At 37.9% G+C, this 20,093-nt stretch overlaps 1 protein-coding gene across 5 annotated transcripts in view; it reads right to left on the bottom strand.

Moving 5' to 3' along the window:
• Nucleotides 1–2,677: 2,677 nt before the first annotated feature.
• NAPB (NSF attachment protein beta) overlaps nucleotides 2,678–20,093 on the bottom strand; it is a 45,146-nt gene continuing 27,730 nt past the window's right edge. For 3 of the 5 annotated variants that reach the window (XM_070485469.1, XM_070485471.1, XM_070485470.1), the window contains 6 exons: nucleotides 19,699–19,754; nucleotides 19,450–19,534; nucleotides 8,000–8,104; nucleotides 7,132–7,200; nucleotides 6,720–6,770; nucleotides 2,678–5,720 (listed from right to left, as the gene is read on the bottom strand). In XM_070485469.1, coding sequence (XP_070341570.1) covers nucleotides 5,610–5,720; nucleotides 6,720–6,770; nucleotides 7,132–7,200; nucleotides 8,000–8,104; nucleotides 19,450–19,534; nucleotides 19,699–19,754 — 477 coding nt within the window. In that variant the 3' untranslated portion in view covers nucleotides 2,678–5,609. The remainder of the gene's footprint in view (nucleotides 5,721–6,719; nucleotides 6,771–7,131; nucleotides 7,201–7,999; nucleotides 8,105–19,449; nucleotides 19,535–19,698; nucleotides 19,755–20,093) is intronic. The other 2 variants (XR_011494513.1, XR_011494515.1) reach the window with 1 other exon arrangement.

Below are 20,093 nucleotides of genomic sequence, written 5' to 3'. Positions count from 1 at the left end.
CTGACTTAATTTCTGTAATTTTTAGAAACCCAGAATTTGTCATTTTCCACATCAAGAGCTTGAAACAGACAAGTAATTGTCAGACATTTGTTTCCTTGGAAGCCTGTGAGAATACAGCAGAGGGGAGTGAAAGCCTTGGTACCTTCATCTGTGATGATGCTTTCAAAGTACAGAACCACTAACTGTCTTAAATGCTCCTTTGGCTGTCTCATTCTGGCCTTTTGCTCAAAACGAATTTGCAACAAGACAATTCTGTATTTGCTAACCCTGACTCTTCCAGTGGCTTGGGTGTGTTGCCGCATGCAAAGTGCTTTGGCTCACATATAGCCCTAAACGTGTTACCTTAAAAAGAGAACCTTGAAGGAGGAGAGTTCTTGTGTTCACTAGTTTTTCCTATGTTTTAATTTATTAAACTTGCTGTGAAAACTTTCATTTTCTAAGAGAAAGTTACTTTCTCGGTAAGTTCCAGGATGAAGATACAGCTGCACTATGCCAGAAACTATGAGGGAAGGAGACTTTCTTCCTGAGTGCTTATTTTGTTCTAACTTGTGACATGGGAAAGTGAATACTAAAGCCGCTCTGAGGTGTCTTAGGTGCTGATCACACTTCACACGTACTCTTGAAGGTAGCAGTATTGAATTACTTCAAATTCAATTATGACAACACATCCTGGTTGTGTTTACAGAACAAAACAGTAGTGACTATCACACAACCATTTTATTCTTGGTGAGAGAATGAGCCTGCCTAGCTGAGGTACTGTTTCAAGGAATAAAGTCATCCCAATGAGAAGGAATTTAAATAACAGATTATTTTGTTACCCACTGGAATAATTTTTGTCTTGAATTTGTTTCTTTAGAAGTTCTATAAAAAATTGTTTAATGTGTTAATAAATGTTTGCTTTGTAAAAGTAGTTTTGCAAGTCTAAGTTTATTTCCATTATTAGAATTTAGGCTCTATAGAAATAACACTAACTGAAACAAGTTGAATTTCCTGGACAATGAAATTTAAAACCAGTGTCTATGGTCCTAGGATTAATCCATTTAACTATGTGAATTGCACTGCACATTTATTCTTTAGAAGTGGAAGGCCTGGTGATGAGTAACTGACCTCCGCTTACGTGGAAACCATCTGTGCAGCTGAAGTGTGTAAGGGGACTGTTTCTTCAATGTAATGTTAAAGTCTGCATCACAGAGACTTCTCCAACTATATCCATTTCTCTGGCCTCTTCCTGGGAGGGTAGGGCTGCCCGAGAACAGAGAAATCCAAACACCTTGGAGAAGACTCATCACAGAGAGATTTGTGAGTGTCTCCCTCTATTTCTCTTAATCCAAGTACAGCCTCACTGAGTGACAGCAAGGCAAACCTCGGAGCATGTCAGTCCCAAATCTGTGATTAGGAAAGTGCCCTTGGTGCTGGCCCTGCTTCTGCCAGGGCATCAGGAAAGGCTACTGAGAAGGTAATTAGTGCCTTCCAACCATTTCTGGGAAATACTCAGCCCAAACTCCAAAGTGCTCTAATGCCTTTGGTTTTACCAAAATTTGTTGTACAGTTTGGGGAAAAAAGGGCCATGTGGTGGGGGAGGACCTTTATTAAAGCTGATTTTAACAGAAATGTCATTTTGCTTAGGTAGTCTAAGTTATAATTCTAGCCTGTTAAATGTTATACCTTGCTGCACCAGGGACATTTTTTTGCGACCAAATGAGTCCTGTCCCCTAACTAAGCTTGATGGTGTTCACATCACTTGAGGCAACAATGTTATCTCGGGGAAGGGGGCACACCCATGCAAAGGGGCATTTGTTCACAGGTACCGAGACGAGCAGAAGGAACTGAGCAGGCTACAAACACGGGTCAGAGGGCCATGTGTCATGTCACCCTGGCCAAGCCCCAGAAACCACCCACTTACCTTTGCCAATCTGCACAGGGACTCTGACCAAGACTGGCAAAACCAGGTTTTTAAATCACCATGGTGGCTTCTATTCGGAAATGATGATTCTGAGAAGAGACATTTGAATGATAAACTAACCTTCAATGATCAACAACAACTCAGTATTCCCAGATTGGGATGGCCTGTTCTACCATTCATCTTTTAAAATTTGCTTTGAATTATCTTTAAGTTGTTGTGAATATACTTACAGACCTGAACGCTGCTCTCTGACACGATGAGCTGGCCTGCACTAGCCTCACACAGCATCCTCTTCCTCCACAGAATGAGGCCCAAGTGGCCAGTGGGCTGCACCCACCCCAGGGGCACATGCCACCCCTGTACAGACATCTGCGAAGTTCAACACGGCCAAGAGAGTTGAGTGGCTTCAGAGTTCCTCACCCCCAAAGCCTCCAAGAGTGTTCCAGGAAACACTCTTCCCGCAACTTTCCAAGTGACTGCAGACTAAAGGATGTAATAAGCAAGATTCCTTAATGGGGCAGCAGGAAGAGATGTGAGTGTGAGGCTTCAGAGAGAGAGTGCAAACCTGCAGTCCAGGCTGTAGTCAGCGTTTCCTTCATAAACCCTCTGCCTGCAAAATGGTTACAGTGCCCTGACTTTCCACCAAGTGACAGAGGCTGTAACGTAGTCAAATCCCTGTTTGGATGGACTTTCAAACAGCCTGGAGAATATGAGCGTCCACTGCCTTAAACTTCATGGAACAACTTCAAGGAAGCCAGGAAAGACCCATCAAAGTGTTACTCATAATTTCCACTTTATTTACTGTACAGGTTCACATAAAATATACATACTCTTTCTGCTAAGGTAGATTTATTGTCACATGGTTAGTTTTCATAACATAATCCTCTGCCTGAGAGAATGAGAGAGGAGAACCCCACAGTGACCGACTCAGAACTTCATGGGCAGGAACCTGCTCCTGATCACAGCTCACACGGCAGGCAGGCGGGTCACAGGTGGCATGCTGTGCTGCCAAATCCTCCGAAGAAAGCCACAGCAGTTTGCATTTGGACATTTTAAATGCACAGTATCAGAGGAAACATTAAAAGCACACACTTTGGTTATAGAGACGCCATCACACACAGTCACAACTGTGCAAAAACACTGCTTTCGAATTATTAAATAAAAAAGGAATTCACACAAGGTATAAAAATGCTGCCACAAGAAGCAAAGCTTTCCTGTAAGAAATTTTAACCGACATTGACTATGAACTAACCCCAGATTTGCTAAAATACAAGAACTGTAACGTAAATAGTCATTATGTTTTGTCATAAACAATATAAATTCTGAAACTCTAACTCGGCCTCTGAGTCACGGTGCTGCTCCAACAGTGAGGAGGCATTTCAAGGAACGAAGGCTGGATACTGTTAATGGGACTTTTTTCTGCTCATTTTTCTTTTATCTTCCGGCAGGTCTGTTCTAGCCATTACAATTATTTGTATTCTTTCCATGTGAAAATATTAAAAACAGAAAATTCTTAACTCAGGCACTGAGCCCAGTGTTTATTTCAATAAAATAAGCAATTCTTTGATTGACATAATAAAATGCTACCACTACTATTTTTAAAAAACCATACGTCTTTCTTCAGATAGGTGTTTGTTAGGGGATCATGGTGAAAGCTGAACAGAATTGCCTTAAAAGAAATCACTGGTTTTCATTTTAAGCGGTCAGATCAGAAGGTTCTTTTAACAAGTGGAAACAAACTTTCTAGACCGTCATGAAACAAGCATGCTGGCTGGCTGGGATCTGAATGCTCTCCAGATGGGACAGATTGCATCCAGGGACACAGGCTACAAAGTGCACTTGGTTGTGGAATAGATTATATAGAGCAACAAGAACCCACCGTTCCCTCTCATCTTTTTGTCATAAGGAAACGGGAAAATGAAGAAGTACCAAACGGGCTCCATTTCAGATTGTACCATAGTGATGACTGTCTTTAAGAATCCCAGACCTTTGAAGAAAGGAAAGAATCCTCATCAGATTCTAGGGTGCAAAGCCAGAGTATCCATGTTTTCTGGCCCATTCCCTCCACCCTCAGCCAACACTGTGACATCACTCACCTTCCTCTCCATCAGTCCACCTTGTGTAGGTGACCCCACAACTACGGCCAGGGAATCTTCACGGCCACCTAACAGACAGCCTCCATAATTGGGCCTTAGCTGGCCCTTTTCAACTTCCTTTCCTGCTACTTTCCCCTTCATCCCAGACTGACCTATTCACCATCCCTGAACCTTCCTTCTCTCTCAGCCCTTGGCCTGGGCACACCCACTCTACTTCTGCCAATGAAAGCCTACCAATCCCAGTTGAAGGACATCCAAAAACAAAAACATCATTCAAATACCAGTTACCATCTGACATAATATGGGAAGTTTCATTCTCTATCATTAATGTCAGCAGCACAATTTAGAAAGAACCACAGGCTATCACTGACAACAAATGCACATCAAACATAAATCATTTAAGCCTAAAAATATGCAGAGGAGTTTCTGACCACGTCTAAAGTACAACGTCAGCATGTAACATAATGAGTAGGGATCAAGGTCAACCGAGCACATATTATATCAACCGAAATAACTGGACAGAAATCAAACACACAAGCTAAAACAATTCCAACAGCTAAGAGGAAAAATCAAGTCCCCTTGGAAGCTAATTGGTGTTCTTCCCCAGCTGGGCATATATATATAGTAAACCTGTGTACTGTATTTACTCTACCTAACTCATCACGTTCAATAAATGGATAAAATTAATGACAAACCTTCTCAAGCTTCCACTTAGATAATCTCCAGGCCCTGATGCAGATTTACGTGGTGGTGGCACAGAGGGCACCATCTCAATGTGGGAAAGTGTGTTAACATGAAAGTGAAGAAAAGAGATGTGCCAGTTAAAACATCTTTACGTGAACACAAAGAAAGGGATTTTGAACCCAACTAAAAGTGAAAACTATCTCCAGAAAAAGAAAAAATTCTGTTTCTTATAGATCTTGGGTGTGTACAATCAGTCAAATTCATCCTGACATTCATCCACATGGCAGCAAGCACTGCCAGGAAGCTCCCTTTTCTTACAATGTAAGTGATGCCGGCAGACCTTGGCTGTTCTGAATTTTTGCATGCACGTTAGCATACAGAACAAAAAAAGCAAAGAGACTGGCCACTAGCACCACCAAAAGAATCACAAGACCACACAGACACACACACACACGAAAACAATTTCTAAAGAGGAAAGGCATAAACTCATTCCTAACAACCATCCTAAACTAAATACGTACATTTAGAGAATACATCCAGATGCAAATTTACAGAGAATATGCAGAGCATCTATCAGAAAAATTGGGTGGGGTACTCAAGTCCAAGATAAAGGATACAAAAACGTGGCAAAATGAAACAGGCTCTGCAAATGTCAAAATAACAAGAATATGATTCTGAAGTAATTCTCAGGAAACTCTGGGGACTCTGGCAAGCGTGAAACAGCCCATCACACTCACAATATGCACAGGCACTTCCCATCCGTCCACTTCAGCGACACAAACATGGTGAGCTTAAATTAAACAACACACATATCTTGTTTCACTCATGTGCACAAAATGAAGCCATTAAATGGGCACTCCATAAAGATCACTGGGCCTAAGATGAAGCTAAAGAGCAGTTAGCTGCATGCCACAAAGACAAGCACTTCACTTGAGGTCTCCGTCTCCTTCTCCATCCCCTTGAATGGACTTTTTGATACGAAGCAACATGGTAGTAAGCCACTGATCCAAGCGAGATATTGAGTCAAACTCCTTCACCTAGTTTAAGAAAAGAGGAACAGGGATTATCCCAAGGAAATACAACCAAAACCCAAAACAACATGCGCAAGCTGTTTAAACATTTACAATGATAATCTGACAACTTTTCATTTACAATCATTCATTCCAGTTTATAATTTTCTTCATTAAAAACTGTTTATTTTTTCATTATCCTGTGACTATTTTGATGGAGCTAGTGACAAGTTCCTCTGCTTTTTATATTGCTCTGTATGCTAACATGTGATGGCCAAAATTCCTAACAGCCTTTTTATAATTGGAAGAAAAGCACATTTAATGTGACAAAAGAAATGAGACCCTGCATAAGAAGGAAACACGGAAAATGGATACTGCTCCAGAATTTCACTAAACATGACAAAAACAGACTTGCAGAGATTGGATGTGTGGATGCAGAATTCCTTTAACTCATTTCAATGTGCTATCAAAGAATGAAATTTCAATAGAATGAAAATGGTTTGGTAGCAAAAGTTAAACAGGAAAATATTCTTTTCCACCATGGCTTCAAAGCCATGATGAACATACTAATGGAGGATACTGAGAAATTTGCTCGATTCTAAATATAAGGTGGCAAAAGATGGGAAAACAAAAAACTGCTTAATGGAAAGAAAAAATCTTCCATTTATCTTATGCCAAGAATATTGCAAACTCTCATTGCTGTTTTCATATTTGAAACTGTACTTAACTGACTTTACACCTATTTATGGATCAGATTATTTTCAAAAGAAAACATTCAAATATCAAATTGAAATAGTATGTGATAATCTCTCTCAAATTTGCCTCACAGCTAAATTAAGCATGCCTAATGGAACTGTTTACTTGTAAAGGTTTGTGGGATATATAAAACATGACCTTTGGAAAATACATTTAGGTATACTGGAATAATGTTCAAATAAACATTCAGCATTTACACAATAAAAAGGACAAGAAATTTCTGTAACTTAAAACTTCAAACAATGTACTATATCCCAAAGCACAACTTACTGCTTCAGTGTAAGCTTCACTGTTCTGTTCTTCATGAGCTTCTAGAAGTTTCTGATAGCATAAATATGGAAAAATGAGTTTGGTGGACTAAAAAGTTCCATTTATAAGTAGATATTTTAAATACAGAAATAGCCTTAGTATCACATTAACTGCTGTTGCCAAATACTTTACAAAATTGGGAAAATATTCAAATACAAGTGAATAATTACTCTAAGTCAGGGATCCAGTTTTTATGCCAACAATTTCTGAATTTCTTATTTCAGAATAAAATGCTTAAGTCCCTAACTCCAGTGGCATTTGAGACCTATTACACAAGAGCAACAAAGTACCAGGGCTTTTCAGCAGACTTCGCTTTATATCCAATTCCACCTGACAGCAAAGGTTTTTTCCTTCAAGGTGTACTATTACTTACTTTCAACAATTTACATTCTCTTGAATCAGTAAATGCTGGAAACATTTCCTCATATTTCTCAAGAGCAAGCTGAGAGAAAAAAAGCCACTTGTTAATGTCTGACTCACTGAACCAGAAAAGAAAGCTTTGAACATTCTACTAACTTCAGTAAAGTTCATCTACATCCTGTTTAAGCATATAAAAAGTATGCTGTTAAACTCAACATCAAAATTAACAGAAAATTTACTTTGAATTTTTAATTTCAGTTAAGAATTTTTAGAAGAATTTTTCTGAAATAAGTTGCTGTAGAGAAGAGAACGTGAACCAAATCTAATTCCTGAAAAGTCACAGACCAGGTGTCTGTTTTCATCCATTAAATGGAGAAGCTCTTCCTTAACATTGTCCAGACTCCAAACACATCACAGATAGACCACTGCTCGAGGCCGGAGGGGAAAGCACCTTTTCTCTCAGAGGTTTCAAGCCTGCCCTTCTGACTCCAGAAACTGACAACACCAAGGCTGCCCAAGTCTCTGAGCTTTCACTTTTTCCCAATCCTCATTCCAATTCCCTTTGAGTTTAAAAAAAGGATGTTAGTCTACTTTTATTGTCTCCCCCATAGCCCCTTAATTTCTTTAAAGCAAAACTACTGAAGGAAATGTGGCTACCAGGGAACTTTAAGAGACCAGCTTCGGCAGCTATTACAAGATTACAGGCGAGACATGTATCATGGTATTATTATTATTATCATTATTATTATTATTAACGTACCCAGTTTAGTCTTGCTACTAATGAACACAACCCAAACGAAGTGATCACAAGAATGACAGTTCCCGGCGGCCTGTCCTCATGTGTGAGTGTATCAGAAAACGAGTGCTGAAGGGCTCTTTACCTTGGCATTCAGCTCATCCACTATGAAGTGGCAGAGGGCTGCTTTAAAGAAGTAATCCTTCGCACTGTACTTCAACAAAGGATTATCCATAGTGTTGGCCCCAACCTAGGCACAGAAAGCAGAGCTAGATTTAAAAGATTTACCTCCTTATCTCAGGCAAAGTGATTCTTATCTATTGCCCTTTAGAAAATACTTCCGCTTCTTAGGTTAGTTTAACATGAAATACATTCCTTTAACCCAATATCATATACTAGAAAATTTTACAAGAAACAATACGTAATACTTAAAGTGCTGATCTGTTAAAAATGCCTCAGAAGACCTCCACTTCGAGGAAGGTGGAATAGACATCCTTTCCTCTATTCCTCCTGCTAAGTACAACTAAAAGCCCCATCATTTGATATAAAACAAACATAAGAAGACTGAAAGGTGGAGACAAGAGAGCAGAAGGACTAGGGACCTTGAGACACAGGGGAAAACATGGCAGTGAGTTCCCTAGGTTTTCTTTTTCTTTCATATATCCTTGACTTGGAACAGAAAACCCAGCAACCTATAAATGCCATTGGGTGTAGCAAAAAACAAAAAGGAGAATAGATAAAAGTCTGCTCTCTCTAGTCAAAGGACTAAGAAAGGGGTAGCCTAGAAAGACAGAAAATGTTTAGATAATCAATGTTCTACTCCAGCCAAACACTACTGGAAAACTTCCCCACTCACATGAGCAAAGACTGAATAGGGAACCAATACATCCACCTTTTTAAGACTGCAAGGAGGAGCCCAACATTCCTGTCGAGGTGGCTTCAGAGAAGGCCAAGTAGGGAGCCAAGCCTTCATCCCCATCAGCCAGTAACAACTCTACCCTCCACCCCTGCAGCTGAGGCAATGGAGACCAACCACAGGGGGAGAACGGATTCCACCTTTACTCAGGGGGAATGAGGCACCCCTCATCTCCCAGTGGGCATGCTTTCAGAAGAGGCCTAGTGGAGGGTTAAGACTTTCACCATCACCTGGCTGTAACAAGGAGGACACCAGCATGGCCTTGGTGGAAAGCAAGCAGGGGCTGGGATGGCCGCCTTTGCCCAGAATTAACAAGGGTCTCCCCTAGATGTCAGTGGAGGTTGAGTGGGGAGCCTGAACTTTGAAATCCACCTAGCAGTAATGAGGTGACACACCCCTTCCCTAGTCAGAGCAGTGTCAAAGAAAACTAGCTGACAGAGTTGGTGTAAGTAAGATCCAGTCTCATAACATAATATGAAAACATCCAGTTTTCAATCAAAACTCACACACCATACCAAAAGAAGAAAAGATCTCAAGCTGAAAGAAAAAAAGACAACCAACAGATTACTGCTCTGAGATGACAGAAATATCTAACAAAGATTTTAAAGGAGCTCTCATAAAAATGCTTCAAAGAGCAATTACAAAAACTCTTGAAACTAAAGAAAAAACAGATAGCATCAACAAAGAGAAAGAAATTCCCCACAAAATATCCCCAAAAATATAAAGAAGAAACAAATGAAAATTTCAGAACTTTTTATACAAAAACCCACATAAAAAGTGGATGGGCTGAACAGCAGAATGGATGGGACAGAGAAAAGAATCAGTGAACTGATGATAGAACATTAGAAATTACTCAGTCTGAAAGACAAATACCACACGATTTCGCTCATATGTGGAAGATGAACACACGAACAAAGAGAACAGATTAGTGGCTATAAGAGGGGAAGGAGGCCGTGGGGGTAGTGGGCAAAAGTGGCAGGGCACACATATATGGTCACTGATAATAATAATGTACACCTGAAATTTCACAATGTTAGAAACAATTATGATCCCAATAAAATAATAATAATAAAAAAGAAATTAGTCTAAACAACAGAGAGGTAAGAAACAGAAAAAAAAAATGAACAGAGCGGCAGGGACCTACATGACCAAAAAATAAGGTCCAACATCCAGGCTGTCTGAGCCCTGGAAGAAGAGGAGAAAAAGAGGGGGGCTGTAAAAGTACCTGAAGAAATAACGGCTGAAAACTTCCCAAATTCAGCAAGAAACATACACCTAGAGATTCAAGAAGTTTAGTGAAACCCAAACAGGACAAAAGCAAAGGTATCCATGCCAAGCCACATAAACTTCTGAAAACTGAAGAAAAAAATTTTGAAAGCAACCAGAGGAAAACAACACCTTACTTACAGGGGAAAACAAAGTTGAATGAGAGGAGACTTCTCATCAGAAACCATGCAGGCCACAAGTGTAACATATTTCAAGCACTAAAAGAGAAGGACTATCAAGTCAGAACTGCACACCCAGGAAAATATGCTGCAGGAATGGAGGGGAAATCAAAACATTCCCAGATGATGTAAAACTGAGAGAATCTATCGCCAGTAGACCAACCCTAAAAGAACAGCAAAAGGATATTCTCTAAATAGAAAGGAAACAATAAAAGAAGGAATCTTGGAACATGAGGAACGAAGAAAGCACTCACGAAGCAAAACATGGGAGAATACAATGGGCATTTCTACTCCTCTTGAGTTTTCTAAATTATGTTTGATGGTGGAAGCAAAAATTATTACCACTGACTGACACAGTTCTAAGAGTATGAAGAGGAAATATTTAAGACAATTTATATTGAATGGTGAGAGTAAAAGGTCAGAAAGTAAGATAAGATTTCTATATTTCACTGGAGCTGTTAAAATGATGACACCATTAGCCTGTGATAAGTTAGGTAAATGTAATATCTAAAGCAATCACTAAAAAACTATTCAAAGAGATATACTCAAAAACACTATAGATAAGTAACTTACTGGAAGGCAGGAAAAGAAAACAGAGAAATGAAAACTAAAGCATTCTCCAAGATAGATCACATATTAGGTCAAAAAGAAGTCTCAATAAATTTAAGAAGACTGAAATAATACCAAGCATCTTTTTTGATCACTATAGTATGAAACTAGAAATAACCTACAGGAAGAAAATTGGAAAAGCCACAAATATTTGGAGATTAAACAAAATCTCCTGAACAATGACTGGCTCAAAGAAGAGATCAAAGGAGAAGTAAAAAAAATACCTGGAGACAAATGCAAATGAAAATATGACAAGCCAAAATTTGTGGGATACAGCAAAAGCAGTTCTAAGAGGGAAGTTTATGGCAAAAGGCACCTACTGCAACAAACAAGAAAAATTTCAAATAAACAATCTAACAGTGCACCTAAAGGAACTGGAAAAAAGAAGAACAAATAAAGCCCCAAATCAGCAGAAGGAAAAAAATCAGAGCGGGAATAAATGAAAGAGACTAACAGAAAAAATAAATGCAACCAAGAACTAGTTCTTTTAAAAGATAAACAAAATCGACAAACTTTAGCTAGACTCACCAAGAAAAAGAGAGAAAGTTCAAATAATCTCAGAAATGAAAGAGGACAAATTACAAGAGACACCTCAAAAATACAAAAGATTATAAGACACTACTACAAAAAGCTATAGGCCAACAAATTGGATAATCTAGAAGAAAAGGATAAATTCTTAGACTCATACAACCTTCCAAAACTGAATCAAGAAGAAACAGAGAATTTGAATAGACCAATTACCAGTAAGGAGATTGAAACAGTAATCAAAAACCTCCCAAAAAATAAAAGTCCAGGACCAGACGGCTTCCCTGGTGAATTCTACCAAACATTCAAAGACAACTTAATACCTATTCTTCTCAAACTCTTCCAAAAAACTTAAGAGGAAGGGAAGCTTCCTAACTCATTTTACAAAGCCAACATTACCCTGATACTAAGACTAGACAAGGACAACACATAAAAAGAAAATTATAGGCCAATATCACTGATGAACATTGATGCAAAAACCCTCAACGAAATACTAGAAAATCAAATACAACAATACATTAAAAAGATCATGTACAATGATCAAGTGGGATTTATTCCAGGGATGCAGGGATGGTTCAACATCCACAAATCAATCAATGTGATACACCACATTAACAAAATGAAGAATAAAAATCACATGATCATCTCAATAGATGCAGAGAAAGCATTTGACAAGATACACCATCCATTTATGATAAAAACTCTCAATAAAATGGGTATAGAAGTACCAAAACCTAATAAAGGCCATATATGACAAAGCTAAAGTTAGTATCATACTAAACAGAAAAGAACTGAAAGCTATCCCTCTAAGAAAAGGAACCAGACCAGGATGCCCACTGTCACCACTCTTATTTAACATAGTATTGGAAGTCCTAGCCAGAGCAATAAGGCAAGAAAAACAAATAAAAGGGATCCACACTGGAAAAGAAGAAGAGAAACTGTCACTATTTGCAGATGACATGACTCTTATATATAGAAAACTCTAAAGAATCCACAAAGAACTTTTAGAAATAATAAATGAATACAGTAAAGTTGCAGGATACAAAACAAACATACAAAAGTCAGTTGCACTTCTACACTCTAACAACGAAGTAGCAGAAAGAGAAATTAAGAACATAATCCCATTTACAACTGCAACAAAAAGAATAAAATACCTAGGAATAAATTTAACCAAAGAGGTGCAAGACCTGTAAACTGAAAACTATAAAGCACTGTTGAAAGAAATTGAAGAAGACAAATAAATGGAAAGATATTCTGTGCTCTTGGATTGGAAAAATAAACATAGTTAAAATGTCCATACTTCCTAAAGCAATCTACAGATTCAATGCAATCCCTATCAAAGTGCCAATAACATTTTTCACAGAAATAGAACAAAGAATCCTAAAATTTATATGGAACAATGAAAGACCCCAAATAGCCAAAGGATTCCTGAGGAAAAAGAACAAAGCTGGAGGTATCACACTCCCTGATTTCAAAATATACTACAAAGCCATAGTAACCAAAACAACATGGTACTGGCACAAAAACAGACACACAGATCAATGGAGCAGAATCAAGAGCCCAGAAATAAACCCATACATCTATGGATAGCTAATTTTCAGCAAGGAAGCCAAGAATGTACAATGGAGAAAGGAAAGTCTCTTCAATAAATGGTGTTGGGAAAACTGGATAGCAACACGCAAAAGAATGAAAGGAGACTATTATCTTACATCATACACAAAAATTAACTCAGAATGGATTACAGACTTGAATGTAAGACCTGAAACCATAAAACTTCTAGAAGAAAACATAGGTGGTACTCTCCTCTACATCAGTCTTAGCAGCATATTTTCAAGGACCATGTCTGACCAGGCAAGGAAAACAAAAGAAAAAATAAACAAATGGGACTATATCAAACTAAAAAGCTTCTGCACAGCAAAGGAAACCATCAACAAAAAGAAAAGACAACCTAACAAATGGGAGAAGATATTTGCAAACCATCTATCGGATAAGGGGTTAATATCCAAAATATACAAAGAACTCATATGTCTCAACAACAAAAAAACTAACAACCCAATTAAAAAATGGGCGAAAGATCTGAAAAGACATTTTTCCAAGGAAGATACACAGATGGCCAACACGCACATGAAAAGATGTTCAACATCACTCATTATTAGGGAAATGCAAACCAAAACTACAATGAGATAAGTGTTGGAGAGGATGTGGAGAAAAGGGAACTGTCATACTCTGATGGTGGGACAGCAAACTGGTATACCCACTGTGGAAAACAGTATGGCGATTCCTCAAAAAATTAAAATAGAACTACCATATGATCCATTTATTCCACTGCTGGGTATTTACCCAAAGAACATGGAAACATAAGTGTGTAAAGATACATGCACTCCCATGTTCACTGCAGCATTATTCACAATAGCCAACACTTGGAAGCAACCTAGGTGCCTATTGAGGGACGAATGGATAAAGGAGATGTGGTATATATACACAATGGAATACCACTCAGCCATAAAAAAAATGAAATCTTGCCATTTGCGACAAACTTGAGGGTATCATGCTAAGTGAAATAAGTCAGAGGGAGAAAGTCAAATACTGTATGATCTCACTCATAAATAGAAGATAAAAACAACAACAAACACACACATAGAGACAGAGATTGGATTGGTGGTTACCAGAGAAGAAGGGAGGTGGGAGGAGGGCAAAAGAGGTGATTGGGCATATATGTATTGGTGATGGATGGTAATTAGTCTTTGGGTGGTGAACATGAGGTAATCTACACAGAAATCAAAATATAATGATGTACACCTGAAATTTATATAATGTCATAAACCAATGTTACCTTAATAAAAAAAGTAGATAAGAAAAGCAAAAATAAAGCATATTCTGTATTAATAAAAACAAAAAAACAAGGACCACACATGATCATTCATTGTCACACTCCTGAAGTCTCTTAATTAAAGCTGTCCCTCTCCCTTTTCTCTATGTGATGATCTTGTTGGCCCTACAACTATAAAAAGACAGATAAGAAACACATTTCTATTTCCCATATTGTTCCAAAATGTCTTTGAGAGAGTCTAATAGCACACACTCTTCTTCCACAGAAAGACATGTGGATGTGACTTGGAGTCCAAAGGAACCAGCTTAGGTCTTGCTCAGATATTAAACTCCAGCCCTCGATATGTTGTCCCCACAGCAGCCCCTCTACTCTAAAATTTGAGGAGTCACCTGCTTTTCACCCAAGGGTGCTGAGTAGCTCTACCCAGGTAAAGTGATCTCTGGGTCAGATGGCATCACACCACCAAAAAAAAAAAAAAGAGAGAGAAATGAAATATAGAGCAGAAACAGAAATAAAAAATAAATGGTAGACTTAAGCCCTAATATATCAATAATTACATAAATGTGAATGGTCTAAATACATAAATTAAAAGACAGAGATTGGCAAAGTGGATTAAAAAGTATGACCTAACTATATGCTGTCCATAAGAAACTCATTTCAATTGTAATGATGTAGCAGGTAGAAAAACAATGGATACAAAAAGATGATATATCATATAAATAATAACCAAGAGTGCAGGATAGGCTATACTAATATCAGATAAAGCAGACTTCAGAGCAAAGAAAATTATCAATGACAGAGGGGAATATGATGTAATCATAAAAGGGTCAACCAATCAAGAAGACCTAGCAATCCTAAATATGTATGCAAATAACAGAGCTGCAAAATATGTAAAGCAAAGATTGATAGAAATGAAAGGATAGATAAATCCACAGTTACAGCTGGAGATTTCAACAACTCTACTCTCAACAATGGATGGAAATAGAAAATCAGCAAGTATACAGGAGAATGCAACACCACCATAAATCAAGAGGATCTAATCAACATTTCTAGAACATGCCACCTCCAAAAGCAGAACCACAAAACATATGCAAAGACAGACAATATTCTGGGCCATAAAACAAACCTCAACACATTTATAAGAATTGAAATTACAGAGAATGTGTTTTCCAGCCATAACAGAATCAAAGTGGAAGTCAACAAGAGAAAGATAACAGAAAAATCTCCAAACATTTGGAAATTAAAACACTTCTAAATAATCCATGGGCCTAGGAAGTCTCAAGGGAAATCAATAAATGCAATGAAATGAATTAAAATAAAAATATAACAAAATTGTGAGACAGTCAAAGTAGTGCTGAGAGGAAAACTGAAAGCACTAAAAATGCATACCCACAAAGAGGAAAATTATTAAGCTAATAAACTCCCACTTCAACTTCCTAGGAAAAAAGCAAAATAAATCCAAAGAAAGTGGAAGGAAGGAATAAAGATAACAGTGGAAATCAGTGAATTAGAAAACAGAAAAACAATAGAGAAAAAGCATTGAATTCTATCAAATATTTAAAGAATTAACACCCAATCCTTGAAAACTCTTCCAAAAAATAGAAGAGATGAGGATACTTAGCAACTCATTCTATGAGGCTAGTATTACCTTGTTACCAAAACCAGACAAAGACAACACAAGAAAAGAAAATTAAAGATCAATAGCCCTTATGAATATAGATGCAAGATCCTCAAGAAAATACTAGCAAATTAATTCCGACAACTTACAAAAAGGATTACATACTATGACTATGCAGTAAAGGATTAATTTTGTCCAAAGTGAGGTCTGGCCTTTGCCCATGGCTCCTAGGAAGGATTCTCTAAGTCCTTGGAATGTCCTGCCTGAAAGATTTTTTGCCTACCTGGGGGCCTTGGGCAATGTGGTTCAACTCAACCTACGGAAGGACAGGAAGGGGTGGACCACGCATAAGGTCAACCACGTGAGTGGTTAGCCATGTCTAAGTGACTAAGCCCAAATAAATCTCTGGATACCAGGTTCAGGTGAGCTTCCCCTGTTGACAATACTCTAAGCATCTTTTCACACACTGTTGTTGGGAGAAGTAAGCGCCGTCCACATAATTCCTACTGGGTGAGAACAACAGGAAGGTGCATACTTGGAACTCTCCTTGATGTGCCCTATAGGCCTCTTCCTTTGGCTGATTTTAATTTGTTTCCTTTGCTATAATAAACCATAACTTGAGTATAACAGCTTTCAACAAGTTCTATGAATCCTTCTAGAGAATTATGGAACCTAAAGGTATTCTTGGAGACCCTCAAACTTTGTAATAACCAAGTAGGATTTACCCAAGGAATGTCGTAAAGTTGGTTCAATATATGAAAAATCAATGAAATAGGCCACATTAATAGAATAAATGACAAAAATCACACGATCATCTTAATAGATGCAAAGAAAGCACTTGACAAAATCTAATACCTTTTGATGATAAAAATACTCAACAATCTAGGAAGAAAAGGGACCTTCCTCAAATTGTAGATAAAGGACATCTACAAAAGCCTCAATTAACGTCATACTTAATGGTGAAAGACTGAAAGCTTTCCTTCTAAGATGGGAACAAAACAAGGAGGTCTGCTCTTGCCACTTCTATTTAACACTGTACCAGAGGTTCTAGCCAGGGCAACTGACAAGAATGTGAAGTGAAACGTATCCGGATCGGAGAAGAAGAAATAAAACTACCTCTATTTACAGATGGCATGATTTTGTATACAGAAAATACTCAAGAGTCCACAAAAAACCCATCTGAGCTAATAAACAAGTTCAGCAAGGTTGCAGTATATAAAACTAGCAATTGAAAACTAACAATCTGAAAAGGAAATTGAGAAAATAATTTCATTAACAACAGTGTCAAAAAGAATACAATACTCAGGAGTATATTTTAACCAAAGAAGTGCAAGACTTGCACATTAAAACTATAAAACATTGTTGAACAAAATTAAAGAAGATCTAAATAAATAGAAAGCCACCCTGTGTTCAGAGATGTTAAGATGGCGATACTTTCCAAAAATGGTTTACAGATTCAGTGCAATCCCCATCAGAATCCCAGCGGGCTTCTTGGAGGAGATTGACAAGCCGAACCTAAAATTCAAATGGAAATGCAAGGGACCCTGAATAACCAAAACAATCTCGAAAAAGAACAAAGTTGGAGTTGGAGGACTTACATGCCCTAATTTCAAAACTTACTACAAAGTCATAGTAATCAAAACAGTGTGATACTGTTACAGAATAGAACAGACAGACATACAGACCAATGGAATAGAATAGAGAGCCCAAAATAAACCCTTAATTTTCAACGAGGGTGCCAAGACTAGTCAATAGTAAAAGAACAGTGTATTTAACAAATGGTGCTGGGAAAACTGGATATCCATAAGCAAAAGAATGAAGTTGGACCTTTACCTAATGTCATACAAAAATTTACTCAAAATGGATCAAAGACCTAAACAAGAGCTAAAACTATAAAACTCTTAGAACAAAACACAGGGGAAAAGCTTTATGACCTTGGGTTGGGCAATGATTTCTTGGATGTGACATGAAAAACACAGGCAACGAAAGAAAAAATAGACAAATTGGACTTCATTAAAATTTAAACTTTATGCATCAAAGAATATGAGTAAAAGACTAAAAAGGCAACCCACAGAATGGGAGAAAATATTTGCAAGTCACATATCTGACAAGAGATTAATATCTAGAATACATAAAGAACTTCTAAAACTGAACACCAAAAAAGCAAACAACTCATTTCAAAAATGGGCAAAAGGAACTGAATGGACATTTCTCTAATGAAGATATACAAATGGCTAATAAACACGTGAAAAGACTATCAACAGGGGCCGGCCCGGTGATGCAGCGGTTAAGTGCGCACATTCCACTTCAGCGGCCCGGGGTTCGCCAGTTCGGATCCTGGGTATGGACATGGCACTGATTGGCACGCCATGCTGTGGTAGGTGTCCCACATATAAAATAGAGGAAGATGGGCACGGATGTTAGCTCAGGGCCAGCCTTCCTCAGCAAAAAGAGGAGGAATGACAGCAGTTAGCTCAGGGCTAATCTTCCTCAAAAAAAAAAAAAAAAAAAAAGAAAGAAAAGATTATCAACATCACTAATCATTAGGGAAATGAAAATCAAAAACACAACGAGATACCACTTCACAATCAGTAGAGTGACTATTTAAAGAAAAAAAAGGGAAAATAAGTACTGGTGAGGATGTGAAGCAACTGGAACCCTTGTACATTGCTGGTGGGAATGTAAAATGGTGCAGCCACTGTGGAGAAGAGATTGGCAGTTCCTCAAAAAGTTAAAAATGGACTCGCCATGTGACTCAGCAATCCCAGTCCTAGGTATGCAATCAAGAGAACTACAAACATACACCTCACCAAAAACCAAAAACCTAAACACAGATGTTCACAGCAGCATTACTTATAATAGCCCAAAAGTGAAAAACATCCAAAAGTGGATCAAGTGCTAAGAGGATAAACAAATGATGGGCATACCTTGCTTTACTGCACTTCACAGATACTGCATTTTTCACAAGACCTTTCACAAAGATTTTGACTTGCTGAAGGCTCAGATGAAGGTTAGCATTCTTTAGCAATACAGTTTTTTTCATTAAGGTATGTGCATTGGTTTTTTAGACATAAAGCTATTGCACACTTAAGAGACTACAGTATAGCATAAACATAGCTTCTACATGCACGTGAATCAAAAAAATTAATGTGATTTGCTCAATTGTGATATTTGTTTTATTGCAGTGGTCTGGAAATGAACCCACAATACCGCTGAGGTATGCCTGTATGAAATATTACTCAGCTATGAAAAGGAATGAAGGGTCAAAATTGCTAAAATATAGATGAACCTTGAAGAAATTATACTAAGTGAAAGAAGGGAGTCAAAAAAGGCCACATCTTGTATGATTCCAAATATATTAAAGACCTAGAATAAGCAAATTCATTGAGACAGAAAGCAGATGGTGGTTTCCAGGGACTGGGAGGAGAAAGGAATGGGGTTTCTTTTGGGGATGATGAAAATGTTTTGAAATTAGGTAGTGATGATGGTTACACAACTTTGTGAATATAACTAAACACCATTGACTTGTACTCCTTAAAAGATGAATTATATGATATGTGAATTATTTAATAAAAAGAAAAATTAAATAAAAAGTTTAATTTACAAAAAAGATTCAGAACAACTACTACTTGAAGTTGAACAGACAGCTCACCTGCTCATAGATCTCAATGGCTTTCTGGTACTGCTCAAGCTGGGCGGCATATGCTGCCACCTTCAGCAGACACTTGTTAGCTGAACTGAAACCAAGAACCAGAGCAGAGTAAATAACAGTCTGATAGAAAAATAAAAAGACATCCCAATACACCTCCATTTGGTCCAATACACTGAAAGAATACAGTGAAGGTTTGTCTTTTACCATATGTAACAAAATTCATTTAATTACATTAAGAAAAATACTTGCCTGTTGGATTCTTCTCCTTTGTAATAATCAGCTGATTGTTCATAATGTGCGATAGCCTGAAAACACACACGTTTTATTCAAACTACTTGTTTGAAGAGTTGCATTTAAAAACTACATTTGTATAGGTATTTTTTCCTATAAAAAACCCAATTCCACCAGCAAATCTTTCACAACTTGGCCTACTTTATTTAGGGAACACAAGAAAGCATGCACCTCTGGAAGCCTAATGGCAGAATGCTCTCTGTCCATCAAAATCTCTTCTTCCCCTCCCTCATGGCAAATTCCCAGCTGCACCACTTCCCCCACTGCAGCCCCCACTGCCCTTAGTGGTAGCCATGTGACCCATTCTTTCCAGTGGAATGTAAACAGATATGCTATAGGCTACTTCCAGGCTT

This window comes from Equus asinus, chromosome 15 (assembly GCF_041296235.1).
Source record: "Equus asinus isolate D_3611 breed Donkey chromosome 15, EquAss-T2T_v2, whole genome shotgun sequence".
Classification (NCBI taxonomy): Eukaryota; Metazoa; Chordata; class Mammalia; order Perissodactyla; family Equidae; genus Equus; species Equus asinus.
This window is presented reverse-complemented; position numbering and strand designations above follow the sequence as displayed.